We start from the raw sequence: 23,408 nt of genomic DNA on the forward strand, positions 1-23,408 counted from the left end.
ACATAGTCTGGATAAATTTTGAATGTAGCCATCTAGGCAGAAAAGGCATGTCATCTATGAGAGGGAAAAGTTAGGCTGGCCTCAATCTTTGACATGACAGCTGTCACTGCCAGAAGACACAAAATGTGGTGTGCAAGTTCTAATGAAAAAACACTTGGACTTAAAAATACTATGTCCAGACAGATTTTCAAGTATAAAAGGAGCAGCTAGACATTTTCAAATACAGAAGAACGTAGAGAATAGAGAGGCCAGAAATTCTTCTTGAAAAAACATATTCAATGATGAAATTCAGCTAATTAGGAAGAGAGGTTTTTTAAATCCCCAGAAATGGAGAATCTATAGTGAAAATTACTCAAAGGAAACACTAAAATCTCAAAACATAAAATCAAGACTACACTTCTATGGGGATTATGGTAGAATAGAATATCAAGTTATAAGCCTTGCCAAAGTAAAAATAGTTAAGCAACCAAAACCAGGTAAAAAGGGAAGAACGAAGTAGAAAGTGCTACTGTGAGAATCCATTCAGCTTTCATAGCAATGGGCAAACCAGTACTGTCTGAAATTAAAATGATGCTTAAAAAAATTATCTCAGCAGTCTGATTCTATTCATACATTTTTTCCTATATGTACACAGTTCTTTTAAAGTTTATTTCACTTGTGGTTGAAAAGAGAAATCTGCCATCAGTAATTCTTTCAGTTTCGTTTCAGTTTCTTTGTCGTCTGCTCACTTCTAGAAAAATGAGTGAGCACTTTCAGTAAAATAATAACCCAACTGTTATGATAGTTTGTCATCTATACATCTATCTATGTCTCTCTTTACCTATCATTTACCAGTCATTTACCTTATCTATAATATCCTCTTATAGGCGTCCATAGAAAGATCCCCAGAATAATGTTCTTTAAATACACAAAAGCTGGTTTGGAGGTGTGGAGATCTGAGTGATGTCTTGCTTTCTCCTGTGTATGTTTTAAATGGATGAAATTTTTATGAGTATATATTGCTTTTATAAATACAAAATGCTATTCTAAAATAATATTATTAAACAAAAGAATAGAGTTTATTCCTTATATGATAAATTTAACAAGAGTATCCTAATTTTGACTTTTTAGTTGTTTTGCATAACTAACAAAATACGCTTTCTCCAATGGTAATTTCAGATGGGTCGATGGCTATTGCATAATTTCTTATTTCCCTTCTAAATGAAGATAAGACAAAAATTACATATAAGAACATTAAATGGTGGAAGCTATGAGTGTCAAAGCTTAAGCAGTATATGAAAAATATGATTCATAAAGTTTTCATATAGCAGAACTATGACTAATTGACTCTGTCTTTTTGGCAATGAAATCTGCAGCAAAGATGTCAATTTTTAAAAAAGCAATATGCATTATTTTTTCTTCTCTTATTCAAACTTTCAAAAGATGGGCTGTGGAATAATATTTGCAACTAATAAAATGAAATTGAAATCCAAATGTAGACTGTGTTCCCACTCAAATTCAAATATTTTCCAAGTTGTTGACTCATCGTAACTAAAAGCAGCTGGTGTCCTATTTGAAATGGCTGTAAACAATCTAAGTTAAAGCCTCAAAAGATTATCAAAAATAGAAAAAATGTATCTTGGAAAAGAGATTGGATAAAGAGTCTAAAAATGAATTTGACCATAAGGGAGGTGTTCTGTAGCAACAAGATGCCTTGAAGGCACTTTCATCTCATTACATGTGCCATGGAACAAAAATAGATAAATCATGGCATGATGGCATCATTTAAAAAGGATATTTTAGAAGGAGCTGTCAGTGCTATTTTTAATAGTAGATTTTCAATCCCAGATGAATATTTTTCACTACCAAGAACATGTTAAAAGTAGCTGCAAATCTGATTACCTAAACCAATATCTAACAGAAAGCACAATCGTTACAATTTCCATGCATGATTTAAGAGAGACACACAATATATATATACCAGGCTACCGTGGTATACTTGTCAAAGAGGACTTCATCAGTACCAGTTGTTTCCAGACTACAGTGGGAGAAATGTACCCAAAAATGTATGCAAAACAATCCATTCATATACAGGAAAAAATGTTAACATTTCTTCATTTATTTATGTTTTATCTTTTTCACATTTCTATTTTAGGGTGTTTCATAATTTCAAGTGGTGTGAATATAATTAATAAACAAAGACATATATAGGATGTGCAGTCTGAAAAATTCTAATTTATGACATAAATGCAGGATCAAAAAAAAATTCTTCATCATCAATTAGAATGGGATTGATTCCCATACCAATTCTCATTATTTGGTAGTTATTGCTCAGTACACCATTCTGAGTAAAATTCGAAGGCAATGTTCAGCCAATTATGGTAAAGGATACTGTTATGGATTGAACGTATCCCCCCAAAATTCGTATGTTGAAATCCTAACGTGGTGGTATTTGGAGTTAAGGGCTGTGGGAGGTAATTAGATTATGAGGGTAAAGCCCTTATGAGTGGGATGAGTGTCTTTTAAAGGGGCTGAGGGACTAGAGCGTTCCCTCTCTCTGCTGAATGAGGAGACAAGAAGATGGCCATCTGCAAACCAGAAAGAGTGTTCTCACCAGACACCTAATCTGCTGGCACCTTGATCTTGAACTTCCCAGCCTCGAGAACTGTGAGACGTAAATGCTGTTTAAGCCACCCAGTCTATGGTATTTGTTATGGCGTCCTCAACTAAGACTGAATCGTGATGATTATCTATGGGAGAAGATAGGAACCATGGCATCATGGGAACCACGATATGGCACCCTGCTCTAGGCATTGGCAAACATTGCTTAGTTATTTCATGTGCAATTTCTTTGCTGCTATATTATCTTTTTCAACATTACAAGACTCCTATTATTTTCCTAGACAGGCCACATTTATTCCCTTTTTTGTCTCCCACCACTCAGGGACTAGAAACACATGAGGATGCTCTAGATGCCAAACCTGTGCCTGTGTCTACAAGTAAGCCAGAATCTTCTCCTTCCCTAAACCCTTACTTAGCCTGGGGTCCTTTTCCTATGCTCAAGATCCATCCATTTTTGTCTTTATCAACTCTTTCTTCTAGTCCTTTTGTCTCATCTTCTACTCTTTCTCTAAGACTCAATTCTTTCCAATGGCCTTTACATTTGGTCAATTTCCATATTGGCTTTTCTGTTTACCTTCATAGCCAAACTACTTAAAAGGATTTCTTTACTTCTCAAGCACTACTCAGCCCATTCTAGATTGGATTCAGTCATAAAAATTTCACCAAAGCAGTTCTTACTAATGTCACCATTGATCACTCTACTAAAAGAGTTATTGGGCATTTTCAGTTTTCATTGTGCCTCTCATTAGCATTTGAAACTGTGAACCCTCCTTCTGCCTTGAAGTACCCATTCCCTTAGCTTAAATGATAATGTATATGTTCTCCCTACCTTTAAGGCCACATCTCTAAATCTCCCATGTCAACTTTCCTTACTTTCTCTACTGATTAAGAATTTGAGTCTCTTAGGACTTGGGCTTAGTTCCTCTTTATTTTCATTCTATGATCTCCCTTTATGTGGTCTCTATAGGTAATTGTATTTGCTTTCATGGTTTCCATTAACATCAACATCCTGCTAATGACTCCAAAAATTTTCTCAAGTCTTTTCTAAGTTTCAGACCAATGTACACTATCGTCTCCACTTAGATATAAGATTAACTTGTCAGTCATACCATATCCAAAACAGAACTAATCATTTTTCTCCATATACATTTCCTTTTCTCATCAAAAGCATCAACATCCACCCAATTGTTTATACTACAAACCTAAGAGATATGCTTCACATCTCTCGCTCTCACCTGGATACCAATTCATCATCAAGACGTAGAGATCCCTACAATTTATATATCACTTCTCTCAGTCTTCTTTCATCTTTTTGGTCACTAATCTTGAATAAGCCAATATTCTCTCTCCCCCACCGATTCAACAACCTCAACCCGATGAGCTTGCATCCACACTTTGCTGGTCTCCAGTTCATTTCCCTTGTAGAAGATAATGCGATCTCCAAAAATGCAAATGTTTGAAAATAGAGTCCAATTTTTCTATGGATGACATCAGGACCCTAGATACTGTGCCCATTGATCAACTTTTTAGATATATCTTCTACAATTATAGCACTCCCCTCACTATACTTCAGCAACTTATTTTTGCATCTCTTTATCATTCATCAGAGCTTTCCTAAGTGCATGTAATGATCATTCTTACCACCCATTCCTATCCCAAAGCAAATGCTTCATGAAGCTAATGCCCAGTTCAACTCTCGGTTTAAACATTGCCTCCTTAGGAAGCTCCCATAAGCACTCAGACCACTCAGACCACTCAACTGATTAAGTGACAATTTGTGTCATTGTGTTTTTAATGTCTCTCTATCCTTCTAGAATCCTTGAGGGCCACATATACTGGTTCATTGCTTCATATTTACCTTTATAAAGTGCCTAACATATCGAAGGTGCTCAACAAGTATTTCTTGAGTGAGTGAATGCATGAATTAATGAATAATAACTTAAACAAAAGAGCTTCCAATTTGATTCAACCTTATTGCTCTATTGTTGAAAAAAATTTATCTACACTAATTATAGATTTTTAGATTCATGATAAGGGATTATTTATCATACTATTTCAAATATGTTTTACATAGCAACTGCAAATTTTGTGTCTGCAATTTAGGAATATTGACAAATTAGAATGAAAGTTGCAAAATATATTAGAATTAAAAATAAAAAATGTAAAAAGTAAAGAAATTTAAGTTATAACCTAGTACTTTCTTGTAAATTACAAAATTAAAGTAATGAAAATCAAATGTAATTATATTAAGGCTTTAAACACTTTATTTCAGGACATTTTGAAAAAGTTAAATTGATCATCAGCTCCTTGATAATAACTTTGAAATGACAGGTTGAAAAATTAGAGAGAAGTAAATTTAGACTTCAGAGAACCTGATGTGAGTTTCTATCACCGGCCCAGTATAAGAGGTCTATTTTAGCTTGTACAAAATATTAAGTTGAGATTTAGTTTCAAAAGGATGAATTTTCATTTTTAATCAATTGAATTTGCAAGTTAGCCTCCCTGCTTTTCATTTTTTTGGGAAGGTTTCCAAGGAATTACAAAGGGTTCAAATGCAGTGAGAAAATATTTGATCATCTTGAGTTGACATAAGTTAAACCGTAACTCAGAAATGTTGCTGGACTGAATAAAGGTGTTTTGACATATTTCCATTCAAATCTATCTTTATTCAGGATGAGATATTACACTGATGAATGCCTGAACAACCACAGAAATAAAGAATCATGATAGAGTAATTCCAATCATCTTCTCAACCAGTTCTATCAATGAACATGGTCACTTCTTCCAGGCACTGAAAATCTTATAAGTGCTGTCTCATGATGTTATTCTATGGATCTGTGATTTCTCTCAGAGTTTAAGAAGCTACTTTCAGATTATACAGATCACTTGAGAGGTAAGACACCAAATTATTGTCTTTGAAGCAAAGCTGTGCCAAATATTCAATCCTCTGCGAAATTATTTTCCTTTACATTTTTCTCAGAATGGTCTTATTCAATGAGAAATGAATCTTATTTCATATAAAATGATTCTATTTTATATATACACACAGACATATATATACACACATATGCTGCTCTATTCTAATGAGCTCTATGCCAAAGTATCCTGCAAGTCTTTTAAAAAATTGCATAATAATTGATAGAAACTTCATATAGAGAAATATCTATCATCTATGTATTTTTCTGTGTCTATCTACCTTCAAATATTTTTAAACAACTAATGTCAGTGGGAGATTTGTTAAGCTAAAACAAAAATACCTACCTTTTCATAATACAGAGTTTTGCTTAAGTTTTCATGTAAACCCTATAGTTTTCAAGCAATAAAAAATGAGATGGATATTAAAATATTTTTTAGTCAATTATGATAAATATTCACAGTAAATAAACTATTTTCTGAGAATTTACACCTTTTTTTGGCTTGAGGAATATTAGCCCTGAGCTAACATCCGTGCCAATCTTCCTCCACTTTTTACATGTAGGTCACCTCCACTGCATGGCCAATGAGTAGTGTGGGTCTGTGCCCACAAACCCAGGCCACCGAAGCACAGCACACTGAGCTTAACCACTAGATCACGGGGCCAGCCCCAGAATTTACACTTATTAATCTGTTTCTTACTGTACTTTATATCTTCCATTAAGTACCATGTCTTCAATGCTAGGCATTTTTTATATAATTTTGTTTATTGGTGTATATATACATACACACACATATATAAAATACATGTATATTATTATATATATATAAAATTGGAGAGAATTTAGTTCCAAGATTCTTTTTTAAACACATTTCTACTTTAAATTTGGTCTTTCACCTTGCTGACCAGGTGATTAGCACAAAGGAATTTAATGAAACTCCCTTTTCAAAGAAAGCTGACTCATAAGTAAAAATTTGTTTTCCTTCAGACACAGCAAACCTAATATGTAAATTAAGGATTAATGAACCATTGACGAGCAGGGAGTAATCCACCCTGATTCCAGGTATATGCTGAAGTGCACATATGCCATGTGTTCATAGAGTTGGGGAAAGAAGAAGAGCTTCTTGTTATTCTATGTGTGACATTAGCCACAGCACCTAGATGATCTTCATCTGGTTTCCTGGATGACTTGGGAAAGGAGAAAGAGAATGAACCTACCCAAAACAATTTGGCAGAAAGTGACTGACAGATCTACATTAATAACAGTTATCACTTACTGAGGCCGTTCTGTACGGCAGGTACCATAGCTCAGTGTTGCATTTGTATTATCTTCTTTAATCCTCAAAAACTATTTTGGTGTTGTCTATAAAACTATTTATATTCCAAATATGTAGAAACTGGTCCAAATCTTATAGCTGGTAAATGACAAACCTAGGATTTGATTTCACAGATGGCTTCCTCAGAGGCGCTGCTGCTTCCGTGGGCCTGCTTCCCACGATAAGCTGTGATTCCACTTTTGATCCATCTTGGTTGAAACCATCAACAGTAGCTGAATCTAAAAAGCTGAGCCCCAGGTTTCCAAAGTGTGTTTCCATCAAAATGCTTCACCTTCTGAAATCTACTTTGAAATTAACAATAGCCATTTTTTTCTCTCTTAACGTTTATTATCTGTACTTGATATCCTAGTGTCGAATACTTATCATATACCAAAATTTTTTGTAAATTCTGCTCTCCAAGTGTATCATATTTCCATTCAATTTTAAATATTGTTATAATGACAATTTCTTTTCCATTAATAAAAGAATCTATCTGCAAATATTAAGGCATTAGTAATAGTAAGTCCTTGGATCACAATGTATGAATCACTGGAATTTTTTATTAAAACTCTATCACCAATAATTGATAAGACTTAGGCTTTCTCTTCTCAACATAATAATGAAATTGTGCTCAGGGTTATAATCTAAAGAATTCCTTAAATTCAGATTAACTCTATACTTTATTCTTAAAGCATGACTTTTTTCCAAAGGGTAAGGATAAAGAGATTATTGACTATAAAACAACAATTAATGCCTCTACTGAAAATTTTCTGACATATTTGTCAACTAATAAACCGAAATTCAAAGTCCACAATACATTTAAAAATGATTCTTCTCCACATGGTATTCCATTATGAAACTGTTGCAATGAATATAACATTAGTTGAACAAACAAACATAACCCTATAATCAAGCATCTGCTCGCCCTCCTGCAATGCATATACAACAGAGATATGCTGTACGTTTTTTCAGCATTCTCTTTATGTTTGCATGTTTATAAAGGTCCAGAAATTATCTTCAGAACTTATCCTCCATACGGCATCAAGAAACCTGGCATAAGAATCCTTTTGATACAGAGGATATACAACTCTCTTATTTCAAAATACTAAAAATTTCCCACAAATACCTAAACGCTGTTCAATCATCAAAATTGATAGAGTTGTCTGTACCTGTCAACTTTAATTACCAAAGATGCACAAAAAACAGCATACTCTTCCTTAATTCGAGTTCTAAATGTTAAATACAACTTCAATTACATTTTTAATGATAAATTCCTTAATACTCAGGATGTGTTCTTGTTGAGCAGAGGGCAATAAAATGAAGTCACCAAATAAATGTGGCCCAATTTTGATTCTGATATTATATCCACAAAAGAGAAGTAAAGCGGAGAGGTTCACTTGGCTGGATAATTATCGTGTAGATAACTGGCCTTCTTCATCGTTCCCAAAGACCCTCATGGAAAGTATATATTTTGGCGTTCCTTGGGAAGATTTTACAAATTTCACAATTTGTTTTAACTCTCCTTTGCAGTCTATTTTTTTCCTATGTAAACGCAACCTGAGTCAATATCTGTTAAATAAATTAACATTGAAGACGTATGGAGAACAATGACAACCTAACTACCTTCATTCTATTGTAACTTCTCATAAACTACATTCTAAAATTTACCGAATAATTTAAATAACAAGTAACCTCTATTTATGTCTAAACAGGCTCATGTGCACATAATTCCTTATTTTTGATTTTATAAATATAACCCTTAAAATATTACAAAATACAAAGTACTATGTTTAATGTGTAAGTAATATCACTCTTAAGTAAATTAAAAGCCTCCACCTTTAATATAGTGAACCAACTAAATATAATGTCTATTCTGTAAAACCCACTTGTCATGCAATAGAAGGAGGTTATTCAGACCCCACAGTGGCAAAAAGTAGTTTCCTTTCCTATAACGGTAACAAAGTGATTAACTTTCGAGTTCAACGTGAAGGAATAATATGGTTCCAAGAACGCATGGTTCCTTAAACCCAGTCAAGACACATTGCCAGATATTTCAATTAATGTGTAGCAAGGTCACAAAATCAATTTCTTATCAGCCAAAAACACTCATACAGTAAATTTTATTTTCAAACCATAATCTCTAAATTAAATCTGTGTACCTAAAAAATACAGTACAGAAACTCAGTCACTGGGTTTTCTCCCTGATAGCATTTTCACAAATGGCACAGGGCTTTGTATGCTATATATAGCCCACAATGTTTGGTTAGATTCTAATCTTCCTAGAGAAAGTCATTATCTCTTTCCATGGCAAATAAAGGACCAAAGTGTTAATTTCCTCCTTAAAATAAGTACAAGGTTTGAATGGTTCTGACATTCTATCTTCCAGCAATTTATTTGGGAACTTTTAAACAATTATAAAGAGAATCTATGAAGCTGTATACTAATCCGGATTTCTTGGTAATAAAAATTAAGTATCTGAACATAAAATTGCAGGGAAAAATCATGTTAATATGGAAAATAGCATCACCTTGCAGTAAATCCCACGTAAAAGAACTTGGCAGGAATTGAGCTTGTCTGACCAACGACACTCAAGATAATCACATTTTTAATGAAAACTCTTCGACTTGAATATCAAATACCATCATCTGTTACATTCAGGTGTTTGGAGTTCTTTCTCTATATCCAATTTTTTTAAACAGAATTTTTTTTCTCCTAATATCCTCATTCACATTCTATTCACAACTACACATGAGACTACAGTAATTTAAGCATTGGTACCTTTCACCTATACTCAATGGCAATGGACCAAAATAGTTAAAGGAGCTGAACTATTTCAATGATCTTGCCTTAATGTTTTAATATTCAGAAAATTATATTTCATGCCAGACAAATAAGTTTTGTTCTATGTTTTTTAACATTCTGAATGTTTGAGACATTTGTATAAATAGTGTATAATATACATTACGTAGTGGTGTTCTCTGATACAGCTGACTAACAAATCATACAGATTTATGTAAATTCAGGTAAATTCATATCCTTGGGATCAATTTAATGTTTTATGGTTGGTTAAATACAGGATATAAGATCATATCTCAAGCAGACAGGAAGTAGAAAATTATCTGAAATAATTCCTTTAGAGTTTTTCAAGTCAGTTTTCCCACATCCTCCTAAACACATAATCTTTTAGTTGATTTCAGCACTGCCACATGGAATGAAAAGATTCTTTCCTAGAGCAAGGAAGTGAATAATTCTTTGGAAGGGTTAAAATATATATTTTTAAATTAAACAAAATGTTTTCGTGGATGGAGATAATATTTTATTCATAATTCTCATATAATGGCAGTATCAAAATTCTAATGAAATGATTCAAATTTAGAGAGTAAGAAAATAGGATTCCTTCCCAATTCATTTATGAGATCATTTATTCTATTTTAACCAAACTTAGAGCTTGATAAAAACCAAAAAATTTATTTTAATAACAGTCCTTAACTTTGTACATATTAATGCAAAAAAAGATAAAACTTCATCTTAAACAGTTAACTAAAGAATAAATACCGCTTCACGTAAAGCATTTAAAAAGATCAATTCATTGGAAGCAGTGATAAATGGGAGACAAGTATTTTCAACAATGCAGACTAAAATTCCTTTTAGCAATTATAGAAAGAACTGTCAAAGTACTAATACAATTAGAAGTAAAAATATCACGTTTCTAAGTGTCAATGATTTCACACTTCTTATGATTTTTGTGAAAAAGGCATATTTGATACATAAGACACAGAAGGCAATACCATAGTCAACATGGGACTAAAGATTAGGACCAAAGTGCCTCAAAACTGGGGACCATCATGAGGGATTAGTACCAATATTGCAACTGATCCTGCCTTAGGACACTGCTTCCCAATTCATGAAAATGTTCAAAAGAGCAATAAACAAGTTAACAAAAATTCAGTCTTGTATATTGATCACTCAAAATGAAATAGGAACATAAAGATAGCCCAGAGAAAATCAATGTCAAGTTTATGATCATTCATGCAAATTTTCCATCGGGCTATAATGGATACTCTTTATTTACAGCAAAATATTTGGGATGACATCATGCCTAAGATCATCTTGCTACACTGGTCTTTACAATGTATAAAATTCAACCAAATCTGAGGGCAGATTCCTGCAAAGCAGGAATATGATCCATAACGTATTAATAAATTCAGCATAGGTAAGGAACAATAAGAATGAGGCACCAACCAATCAGAGCAGTCACTCAGAAACAATCCATAGTATTTTACAGATTGGACCCAAACCAGTTTGGTAGTTTCCAAGGACACAATCAAGAATAAGAACTAGTCACTGTCCTCAAACAGCACTCATTTTTGATATTCCCCTGCAGCTATTGAAAAGTAGGCAGACTCCATCAAAACTTATGTATTAATGCAAAAATAAAAAGGAATTATGAGTAGAACACGACAAACAGCACTTTTTTCTTTTCTTTTTTTTTTTTTCGGAGGAAGATTAGCCCTGAAGCTAACATCTGCCACCAATCCTCCTCTTTTTACTGAGGAAGACTGGCCCTGAGCTAACATCCATGCCCATCTTCCTCTACTTTATATGTGGGATGCCTACCACAGCACAGCTTCCCAAGAGGTGCCATGTCCACACCCGGGATCTGAACTGCAAACCCGGGGCTGCTAAAGCAGGACATGCGAACTTAACTGCTGCACCGCCAGGCCGGCTCCACAAATGCTTATTCTTAACAGATGGAAATGAGAAAGGCCTTGCAAAGAAAGTGATGTGTATTGGGTCTTAGACAATAAGTCTCAACTTGTAATACTTCCAACATTGAAAGTGCTCAATTTCTCCCCTGAGCACACATAACTAATTATCCTATTCTATCCATTGAGCCTGACACAAGGGTATTTTGATGTCTGTAGATACATGTAGTCCTCAGAAGGGAGAAATTTAGCTACTGGTTTCCAGCTGAGAAGACTGCCCCTCTGATCAACTGCACTCTCACCACCCCTGTCTCATCACACCCTCACAAGCACACAATCATCAAGGTTCTTTTGGAATTGCAACACAAGGACAAGTTCCATTTTGTGGCAGTTTGTTCCAGATAGCCGTTAAATGTTGGTTAAAAAAATCACGTGAATCACAACCCTCCGCCCCCTAAAATCGATACGCACACCATCGTATTCAAAGGGGTACTCTCAATCACGTATAACAGTAACTAAATCTCTCTGATAGGGAAGCAAATATAAAATCAAGGTTTTACAGCCTTCTTGTTTGTTTTTAATGGTTCAAGTGACTCCAATATTGTACTTCTTTTGCTCATCATATTATATTGAATACCTTACTTTTCAGCACTGTAATACAAGAGGGCCCACTGAAGATTGGTCCAGAAATTCCTTCCAAGGGTGGAAGCCACCAGAGAAAATATGGAAAATAAGTTTCATTTATGTGCCAACCTCTCCTGATTTGTAGCATCTGCCTGGAGAACTTGGAGGTCACATTGCGACTCAGCAGGAAATAGTATCATGATGTGTCATGGTCCCAAGCAGGGAGGAGGAAGCATAGGAGTAGAGGAAAGCATTGTCTTCGTTGGTCATGCCAGCTCTAGAGATCGGAGTTAAAAATACAGCATAGTAAAGTGGAAAGTGCACTGAGTTTAGAGGCAAGAGACCAAAATCCGTACTTTTCATTTTCATGTTTTAAATTAAGCCCCAAATCCAGGCTACTTCCCCCAAAAGTGATTGAATTGGAAATTGACTACAATTCAAATAAATGTCTCACAATAATAGAATCAAAGAATTTTAAAGCTGGGAGAGACATTAATAATGATCCTAGTGAAATCTGCTCATTTTACAGAGAAACTGAGGCTCAGATGCTCTTTGCAACTTATCATGAAAATCCCAGCTGAACAGAGCTAGTCTGTACATAACAAGTTTGGAGACCTTGGCTCAGTGATATTAGAACTTATTACCAGAGAATCTAGGGTGGGGGATACTAGGAAGGTTCCAATTTACAGGGCTGGGTCTTAGTTACTGGGATAAAAGGATATAAGAAAGATTCAATAATGGGAACCTAAAGGATAACACTTTGATCGAGAAATTATTTTTAAGATGATGAGATATGACAGTATTTCTAAAATATGACCCCCCCCCTTCCTTGGGCTAGAATTGGTCTCAGAAAAGTAATTAAATGAAGTAGAGATTAAAGAAAAGTGGATGAATGGAGAAATGGTGGCTCAAAGAACTGATAGAAACTTAGCTTATAGTGGTCATCTACGTTTTTTGGCTGCTTGGCATCTATTCACTCCCCTGATGCTAACAGTTACCTAAACGTCCTTTTGAAAACCGGTTTCTCTCACTCTGTCCCTATGATCTGAATAGATTTTCACCCTAGGCTCCAGGAATGGAGCAGCCTGATGTTAAGTCAGCCAGTATATTCCATTATTATTCAAGGATATAAAGGTAATAATCAACTTGAATGTATAAATAAAAGTGACAGATTATTAAGTAAACTATACTCCTCTTTTATAGCAGGATATTGATCAATAGATATTCCTTAAACATAAGATCATGAGAAGTGAAGGCACAAACGTTCTGTCCAAGATAGGCAGGCACTAAAGTGCTCTTTCACTTGAAGACTCATGTCTTTCTCAAGCTCTGGGAAAATTGTCGTATTTTTTATTATTTCCTCTGCTAAATCTTGTTGGACGCCTTCTTCAGTAAGAACTTCTGCTAGATGGAAATTAGGTTCCCCATGTCTGGTCCTCTGTTCCTCAGTTTTGTTCTCATATTTTTCATCTTAGCTTTTTAGTTCTGCAATTCTTTGGATATTATATTTCAGCCGTTCTGTTATAGGTTATTGCCTCAATTTTGGAATAACATTTATCAGAAGACAAATATATTTTACTGGAGGAGAAAAATATGTTAGGTTTATATCAAAAGTATTAGCCAGGGAATTCTGTAAATCTCTTTGGAAAACAGACAACATAGGGAGACTGCAGACGATTACAATATTATAACCACAAAAGTTATAAGTGAGTCAAAAACAAAGTTTGGGCCTAATCAAATGGAGCTGAGGTTCTCCAATAACAATCCACTATTCCTGGTTACCACATACGGGCTCCATCCCCATATTAATGACATTATAACATGAAAAACCACAGGCAAATCATGCAATTAGGTTTAGAAGACACATTGGCTACCTCGTTTCACCTTTGAGATAAAGCAGGGAGGAGAGGAATTTGGGAGAGGTTTGGGCACAGGTAAAGCAGAAGATCACAAGGGGTGAAATTAGGTTATCTTAAAAAGGGGGATTAAATCCCCTTGACGAGTCAAGAATAGTTTGACTATCTTCTACTGAAGTATAAAAAAATTTATTTGTTGCTTCCCTGTTCTAGGTGTGGTCTTCCTTGTAGGAGAGGAAACACAGGAATGGAGACGTTAGCCTCAATCTTCTGGTGGTTTTTAAGCACTGGTTTGCCTTACTGACAATTTTACCAGCTTATTGTCTTGACCCTTCTTGCTACAAAAGGAGAGGAACAAGAGGAGAAAGGAGGTACCAGGGACTGAGGAACACAAAGGTTTTAGGGTATATTGAAGAAGAATGTATTTTTGTGGTGTGATAGCTCTTTTGTATGTAGAAGCCTATTCTACTTTTCTGTTGTGTTTATTTGGGTGCCAAATTTTCCAGAATTTCTTTGACAGTATAAGTTGGACTTTTTCCCTCAACCTCTTTTCTCTTCCTAAAAGTATCATTTTCCTGGCCAATTGTTCTATTTAGTCATCTTTGTGTTTGTATTATTGGCCTTTCTCCAATGCCTAGTTATCCTTAAATGACCCTCATGTTTATAATTCAATAACGATGTTGATTAATTGGGGTAGCTTGGCCCAGGCTTTGCCTACCAGCCATTACAACCTCTTTAGTGCAAGAGAGTGCAGAGTTCTCTGTCTATGTGGGTGGGCACAGCACTTTTCAGGCATTATTCCAGCAAAGGTATAAAAAAGTAGGCAGAAAGGTGGCATCAATTTTCACTCTCAAGAGTTCCTTCCACGCAGATCACAGAGTTTCCTTTGAGAATATTTTCTTGGCTTTACCTGGGAGCACACACTGATAGGAAACAGGAGCCCAAACTGTGTAACCTTTGGGAAATACTGTCTCAACCTATCGCCTAGATGTCCTCTCTCTGGGAAAAGGATAGGAAATCACCAACACCAGGAAACGCCACCATCTTCACTGCAGCCTTCTCTGTGGACACTGAACTGCCCCCTTTTGTAGCACTGGATCCTGCTTTGAGGAGTTCAGTCTTAATGAGTAGACTTCTCATGGTCCCACTCTGATTTCATTGATTTTATTGTGAGTACATTGGCCTTGAAGTCTGCGGAAGAACAGGCGTCAAACAATTGTAACTGACCTATGAATTTCATCAAGATATTGAAACTTGTAAATAGTTTTAACTTGCATGCACTTATTCCTAAGGTATCTTAAACATACACACCACGTAATTTTTTCTTTTTAATCAATTGTTTTGATAATGTAGTGGGAAAAAAGCAGATTCATGGATGGGGGGGTACAACCAAAATAATTCATTTCATCTCAATGAGATTCAATCCTTACTTGCAGACTTACCTCACGGAGTAGTTTGAGGATCACATGAGGCAATTGTTTGTACTTTCTCTGGGAAAATTACTTAATTTATAAATTGAGGATAATACTAGCCTTTAGAGAGTTTTTATGAGAATTAAATTCATAAATTCATGTAAAGTGCTTATAATAGTCTCCAGCTCACAGAAAGCACTAAAATTAACATCAATATTATTACTCTACTTGTGAATAAGCTGTAAATCTGAAAGTTACTTATTTAAGCATTAAAGAAACTAAGGAAGAAGAGAAAAAAATGGGAAAATGGACAATCAGAAGGTTAATTTGCTTTTGAAATAACTAGGTATTGGCTATAAAGTATGTTGATGCCCTACAAACTGGGATTATAGATAACTGACATTCCCAGAACAACAACAAAAAAATCATGTTTTGCAAAATAAAGTTGGCAATCTTAGAATATCATCAAAAGAGTGGAGCTGTAATAAACAAAGCAGAACAACTGACTCATAAGTTACTTCCTGGTATTGAAGGTGCTATTGCTATTGTCCCTTTCTCTTCTTTCTACCAGTATTTTTCTTGAAAAGAAACAGAGGATTAAAATGTATGCAAATTCCACATACAGCACAATTTTGATTTAATTTTAATTTCGTAGTAGCTCCTAAAGATATGGCTGGAGAGAAAATATAAGACAGTACAGCTGTCATGTTCACTTCACATGCAAAATGAAAGCTAATTCTGGAAAAACGATACCCAATTTTTATTGCCATTGATGCATCATCATCCACACATATTATATAGCATATACATTATGAATTAATGTTGTAGGCTGAAGTAAAAACAAGCAATGGTAGTTTCCACTTGAAAAAAAATCAGCACTCTAATAATGTGAAGTCAGATGGTGTCTTATTTAGAATTGATTTAACACAGAAGTTTGAATAACTTTTCGACTGTTGAAATTAGAACTCAGAAGCTGTGTGTTAACTTTTACTATTTCAGTTTAATTCTCTGTGTCATTAGCTATCTGATATTACTTTTATGATTCTAAATATGCAATGAATCCATCTCGATAACACTGATTAAAAAGTGATTAAAAATAAATAAGACTTCCACGCCAAGAAAAATTTTCATGATGTTTCATTATAAATTACTTGGGAAAATCCAAAATCTTATATTCATATTAAATCTTCGAGATCTCAAGATATTTCTTTGTTTGTATCTCATTAATTCTCATAATTGTCCTGTGAGATAAACATGAAACAAGATGGCTTAGAAAAATGATTCCTGAAATTCAGACTGAAAAAACGACATTGTCAAATCAGAACAGAGAAGTTTTTCACTTTAAAATTGTGGAGTTGATCAGCAAAACTCAAAGGACACAAGTCCTATTTTTCTTCTCCTTTTTAAAAAAAACCCGTTAGCCTAAAAGAAATCTTTATAATGGTTTATTGTTTTATTTTCTCTTTCTATCTGTTGAAGGAATTTGTAATCTTATGGAGTGGATATTTTTGAGGAAGTTCCACCTAATTACTGTGGTAGATTTTGTTCTCTCTATTGTGTAACTCTTCTTGTCAACGGACAAAAGAGGTCATATTTCTAGTACAAGGAAAAGGATTTCTGAAACTGGCAAAGGTATTTTATTTATTTGGATGAAGTTCACAGAAATCGTGCATCCTGGAATGTAAGCCTTGGGTTCATTTAGACTGTCACTTCTTAAATAGGTTACATTTTCCATGCAGTACAAGAAATTCTATGGAAATATGCACCTCACTTTAAAACAAATCTGACACACAGCTATCTAGAAGCACATCAGAGTTCACACTTTTTCAAGCTGGTATTGGTATTCATTTACCTAAGAAGTTCCTCTGGAGTGTGTAAAAACACATTGGTTTTACAAAAAACATTTGCTTCCTCAATGATTATTAGTAACATATTATATGTGAAGGAAGATGCATATATAATGTTATTGTGATCTATATTTCCAATTCTTCAAATATTCTTTAAATATTACTTAAAAATCAGGAACAACTTCCATCTGAGGATTGAAAAAAGAAAGAAAGGAAAGGAAAGGAGAAGAAAGAGAGGAGGGGGGGAGAGCGGGAAGGAAGAAAAGAAAATGCTCACTCCAGCTGTTACTCAACTTTCTACTCCTGCAACTCAATACTACAAAAGTGTAATAAACGTAAAAGGCCAAGAGAAGTTGCAGATGAACCATCAGAAGAGCTGAGAATGCCTGATGAGAAATGAAAACAAATATTCAAAAGATACCCATTTGATTTCACAAGGTTGTAAACTATGATAATCTTAATAAAAAGTTTGTTTCTCTCAGACACAAAACGCTGTAGCATGGAGCTCAAGACAACTGGTTATGGTCATAAGGGTGTTTGTAAACAAAAGATACCATCTGTACTTTTTATTTCAAAAGCTTGATATGATAATTGAAGATATATTGGGTACAAGTGACACAAACTGTACAAATATAAGTACAAATATAAAGTTACTATTGCTTTTATAGGTTGACCCTGGCTAATCCATTCCTCCTCTCCCTAACAGGGTCATCTTTCTAATACACATAATTTATCATGTAACTCAGCTACCAAATACCTGCCAATGGCTCTTTGTTAACAGGATAAAGCCCATACTCTTGACATCTTGATTTAATTCCCCTGACCCCTCGACTAATACACCCTGTGATATACACCCTGCAGGAAATACTCAGAGCTCCTTAAAACGTACCATCCATGTTCAACTTCTAGGCCTTTGTTAAGACTGATCCCTTTTGCCTGACTTCTCTGCCACTTTGTCAATACCATTGATAAACACTATTTATTCTTCAATTCTCAGCTTAAATGTCACCTTGACTTGGAAGGTTTTCCTGTAGTTGGTAGCACATCTCAAATTTACCTCTATTTATGACTTTTATAACATTGCATCAAATGATTAATACAGTTTTGTAACTATCTCTAGATAAACTGAAAATAAAAGCCAATTTCTTATTCATTATTTCAGTCCAAGGGCATAGTAGTACCTATTAAGCAGAGGCCTTATGGTCAAAGATAAAGAGCAAGATACAAGCGCTGGAGTTAGACCTTAGTTCAAATCTTGGCTCCACCGCTTATTTATTGTATCAACTGAGATGTTCACTTAACCTTTCTAAGACTCTATTTCCTTATAGATAAAATGGGACTAATAGCAGATTAAGGTATTGTGCCAATGAATATCTCGGACTCAAGGTACAGTAGATTTAGCTATCCTGATGATGGTGATGAAAGTGCTCAATAAATATTTATTCAATAAGAAAATGAAATAAATTCACTACTATTAAAACTTGCTTCTGTTTGACTATGTAATCCAAATTCTAAACAACTTGTTCAAAATTACCTCTTCAAACAGAGTACATTTAGCGAGGTTGAGTTATTACCACAACATTTATTTGGCAGGTCTCTGCGGGAGCCAAATCTTATGAAGATGACAGTAATGACACCAAAAAGAAAAAAAAAACTTTTATTCCTCCCAAAGTAGGCATCCTCTGTAACAAAACTCCTGTCCAGTCATTTTCTTTTGTTAACCTAATACCAATCTTAGAGAAAGACAGAAAAAGTGGGGAATCTTTTTAGAGATGAAAAAAGCTAACAAGAGTTTTTAAACCCAAAATATAACCTAGACTATTCAGCAGTTGAGAATACAATGTTTTAAGTTTAATTCTGAAACATATTAAATATACGTACTGAAAAAAATATCAAAACTCTATCAGTGAATTAAAGGCGAAACTGAACAGTCTTAAGAAGACATCACAAACCTTTGAGTAGTTTGAAGAGGACATCATCAAATAGTAAGCATTGAAACAAGTAAATATATAACTTTCTTTAAACAAGAAGGGGATTTAAGTTAAAAATGAACTTGAAAAGAAAAAAAAAATTCCCATTGTAAGTTGTGTTCTTTGTGAAAAGAAATTGCAGGCCCAAAGGTCTTGAAGTATTTCTTTTCAACAGAAAATATTTTCTGTCCTTCAGCGGGCCATTGACTAGGCGGTGGGGGAAAAAAACAACTACACTGGATAATGGGAAAAATACTTTCAAAAGAAATCATTAGAAACATGATTATAATCTAGTTGGCTTTTGCAGGTCCAAATTGTGAAAAGTTATTGATGCTAATGATGGTAATGATGACAGTTGAAAAGTATCTGAATAACAGAAAGACAACACAGCTTATAAAGGACTATGGCACAACTTGTAATGATTGCTGGAGAGCACACTAATATGTTTGCAGCAAGATTTTGAAGGTCACTCAACTAGCAACTTGCCATAATGCCATTCAATTAAATATACAATAAAAATCGAAGATTATTTATGGAAAGAATTTTGTAGTGCTTGTAGAACAGCATATTACAAATCCTGGCTGTGTGTACAAGCAGAAACGCCTGATCTAATGCACCATAAAAAAGCTGTAGCTTTCCTCTACATTTTTAAAACATTAAACTAATTATGATGAGGCTTGGTCTTACTCTATACTGCATATTTAATCTTTTTTAAGAGCCTATCAAATTGAATCACGAGATACAACTTGTTTACGCTATAAGCAAACACATGCAATATTAACAATGCACAATATCCTGGCTTAATTAGAAAAAGTCCATGTTATCTTAAATACATTTAGGAGTATAACACCACACAGTTCTAATTTGAACTTGCCATTTAATTATATTCTAAAACTAATTTATACGACTTGGAACTTTTTTCTCTCTCTCCTACCCAGGATGTTCTTCTATTGACCCAGTTAAAACTAGATTCTGCTAAAAATGAAAGAGAATAAAGAAAGATTGAGTGAGGCTTGAGGAAACAGGAGCAGAGGTGGTGGTGGGGACAACAGACAAGAAATCACTTAAATCTGATGATCGGATGGTGTTCTATCAAGTCAATGGGCTAAACTGCACCCTAGAAGGACTCTTTCTGGCATTCTTGCTCTGGCCTCTCGCCTAAAGTCTTATAAAGAGGATCCACTTTTTCAGAAAAGAACGAATTTTCAAAATTCCCTTTCTTTTCTCTCTCTCTCTTTCTCTTTCATTTCTACACTCAGGGTATGCAGGAGAAAACCTCAAAGCTCTTCACATTATCCTCAAATTTAGGTAGTCAAGGACTAAAGAAGGCATGTGATGCCACACATCCCAGTATAACCTGACCTTCACGAACTCTGGGTTCCGTAGTTCCCAAAAGTATTGACTCGACTCTCTGCAACTTAGTGTTCCAGCTTAAGTTCTAAGGCACTCTTTAATATTCGCACCAAAGATAAGATATACGTGGAGTCATCAACAATCAATAATCAAGTATAAATTTTGAGATTGGAAGTTCAAATTTATTGTTTCAGTAATTAAACTTTTTTTTAATCAATTGTATGAAATCAAACAGTATAATGTGAAGCAACTTAATTTCTGGACAAAGGAGAAGTAATCATATCAGAATTTAATCTTACAATAAAATCCAAAAGCAGTCATGAAGATTGTTTACCTTCACAAATTGAGACACCGTTTCCCGAAAACCCCATGTTGCAGTAACAGCCTTCAGCTCCATTCCGTATCTCACATTTTGCATTTGGGAGACAAGCGGTGTTGGTGCAATTCTGAGGGCAGGCACAATTCAGCAAAGTGGAAAAACCCACTAAGGAAAATAGAGAAACACAATTTTTCAGAAAGAAAAGACTCCCCCCATTGTTGAGTGAGACTGCAATAAACACAAATCCTCTTCTTTCTTTCTATTTAGATAAATGGATTATGAGAATTTCCCAAGGGAGCATTTAGCTAAATAATAGCACAGAGCAAGTAAGTAAAAAGAGTAATGCTTTTCTTCAATCTCAATGTTTATCAAGCAAATCTCCACAAAGCTAAAATGTAGTAAACAACACAGCTTTATAAAGAAAGCAGCATTCCTAGATCATTGGACCCTTCGCCCTGACGTGAGTTAATTTTAAGGTAACTACATGATGGTAAAGCAATTTCCCTTCTTTGGGGATGATTCTGTGCAGAAACCAAGGTAAAGTAAGTATCTGGGTCTTTTCAAATTCAAATCTGTGTTATTTTAAAATGAGAGCAACAAGTGATAACATACAGGAAGACAAATGCAATTATTGTTTTTTCTGTGCTTTAATCCTCTTTTAAATTCTTCCTTTTCCATAATAAAATTGCTTTCACATTTTCCCCCGTTAGGGGAAATTAAAGGAAAACTCAACACACTGGTCAAAGATTGATCTGGAAACGGAACACCCCACAAACACAACCAACAAAATGCAGCATGTGAGAGAACAAGACTTTATTTCAGATGTGCTGAAAACAAAGTTGGAAATGGTATTTTGCGGGCTGGTAGGAAAAGATAAGGAAAAGCGTAAGAGCTCATTTTTTAATGGTTGTCCCAGGCCGTCTCAAGACAAGCCCACTTGGGGATGAACAGTTATGAATCATGCAAGTTATTGTTCTGAAAACAGTCATCGGAGATAAATTGTCCTTATCTGGTAAAAAGAGATTCTGAAACATTCGATTCTACATCCCAGCCTCACAAAGGGCTGTATATACTGTCTAAACCAGAATTAATTCGCCTTCAAATATGTGATTTACTGTCTTTCTGCACAGCATCATCAAAAGAGTATTTTAAATGAACCCAAAGTCTGGGCTGGCAGTCCCCTTAAAATGTCAGGAAACCTCCCACAAGTCTTAATGTTTTGGAGTTTCCCAAATTTCTTGCGGGGAGATCAGAAGAAAGGTCAAAGTCGGAGACTTTGGGGACTTTGTCAGAAGGAATGAAAAGGTGACTTCGTCCCTGGGCCATAAATATCGAACTCCAGAGTTGAAAGGCCAAGGAGAAAAACATCCTGGGAAGTACTGCATCAACTCTCGTGGGCGGCTTGGTCAGATCCACTGGGCACCTGAGCTTCACCTGGAAAACCCCCTCCCCTGGCGCCGCGGGCCCCTCTGCAGCCTCCGGCGGGCGCGGGCACTCACCGAGGAGCGGGAGGAGTCTCATTGGCGACGGCCGCGGCGGTGGCGGTGGCGGGACGCGGGGGCTCTGCGGGCCTGTTCCCGGGACGCGGCTGGGCTGGCGCGCCAGGCTCCCGGCTCCGTGCCCCGTGACGCGCGGGCTTCCTCCGGACACTTTCCGGCCTCTTTTGTGTGCGTGTGTGTGTGTGTGTGTCAAGTCCTAAGTCAGCTGGTCACGTCCGGCCCCAGCCCCTGCCCCCACGCCACCCTGACTTCAGCCCCTGCCTCTTGGCCACCAGCCCTGAGCACTCCTGCAGACCCTTTGCGGGGTCATTTTGGCCCCAGGTGCAGCGACCGGAGTGCCGTCCTCAAAGCCTGTGCTCAACAGCCAAAGCGCTGGAGACCCATGAAATGTCCCTCCTGAGAGCGTCCAGAACTGCAAAGGTCTTGGGGTCCTTCCTATAGCCTCAATTCCAGGACGCGGCGTTCTTCTGGTCACGAATGAATTTCCATGGAGAAGGAAGGGCCGAGAAGCAGGCAGGAGCTCTGATTCCCAGCAACAGGGCCTTCACGGCCAGGATTCAGTCCTCGCCTTACAGGGACTCAGGGCTACAGGGCGTTAAATAAGGACATACTCTCTCTTCCCTACAGGTTAGGACTGTGCCTAAAACGGCCTAGTAAAAACAAAAAAGCCAAGTTTCAAGAATTAAATGGCTATGGAAGTGCAAATACTGTTTTCCATTTTCAGTTTGCTGGTACCCTCAACCCCCATCCAGCCCTAGAACAAGTGGTGCCTGAGACATAGTTTTCCTTTTGCATGTTAGTGTTTATGAGTTGATTATATAGAAACAGATCGTTCAGGTTGAAAGATAGAAACAATTCTAATATAAAACTTAAAAAGTAAATGGCAGGCACAGTTAATCTGTAATGACAGAAAGAGGTCGCCTGAGGTTGGGGTGGGAAGCGGGGACTGACTGCAGATGCACCAAGGAAAATTTGGGGGTAACGGGAATAT

The 23,408-nt window shown here is 35.8% G+C and overlaps 1 protein-coding gene across 2 annotated transcripts in view; it reads right to left on the bottom strand.

Annotated features, from left to right (window-relative positions):
* ADGRL4 (adhesion G protein-coupled receptor L4) overlaps positions 1–22,948 on the bottom strand; it is a 106,594-nt gene extending 83,646 nt beyond the window's left edge. Inside the window, exons 1-2 of one of the 2 annotated variants that reach the window (XM_014850013.3) lie at positions 22,418–22,948; positions 20,934–21,083 (exon numbers count right to left, since the gene is read on the bottom strand). In XM_014850013.3, coding sequence (XP_014705499.2) covers positions 20,934–21,083; positions 22,418–22,439 — 172 coding nt within the window. In that variant the 5' untranslated portion in view covers positions 22,440–22,948. The remainder of the gene's footprint in view (positions 1–20,933; positions 21,084–22,417) is intronic. The other variant, XM_044749279.2, reaches the window with a different exon arrangement.
* Positions 22,949–23,408: the final 460 nt, after the last annotated feature.

The sequence above is a fragment of the Equus asinus genome, chromosome 16 (genome assembly GCF_041296235.1).
Source record: "Equus asinus isolate D_3611 breed Donkey chromosome 16, EquAss-T2T_v2, whole genome shotgun sequence".
Lineage (NCBI taxonomy): Eukaryota > Metazoa > Chordata > Mammalia > Perissodactyla > Equidae > Equus > Equus asinus.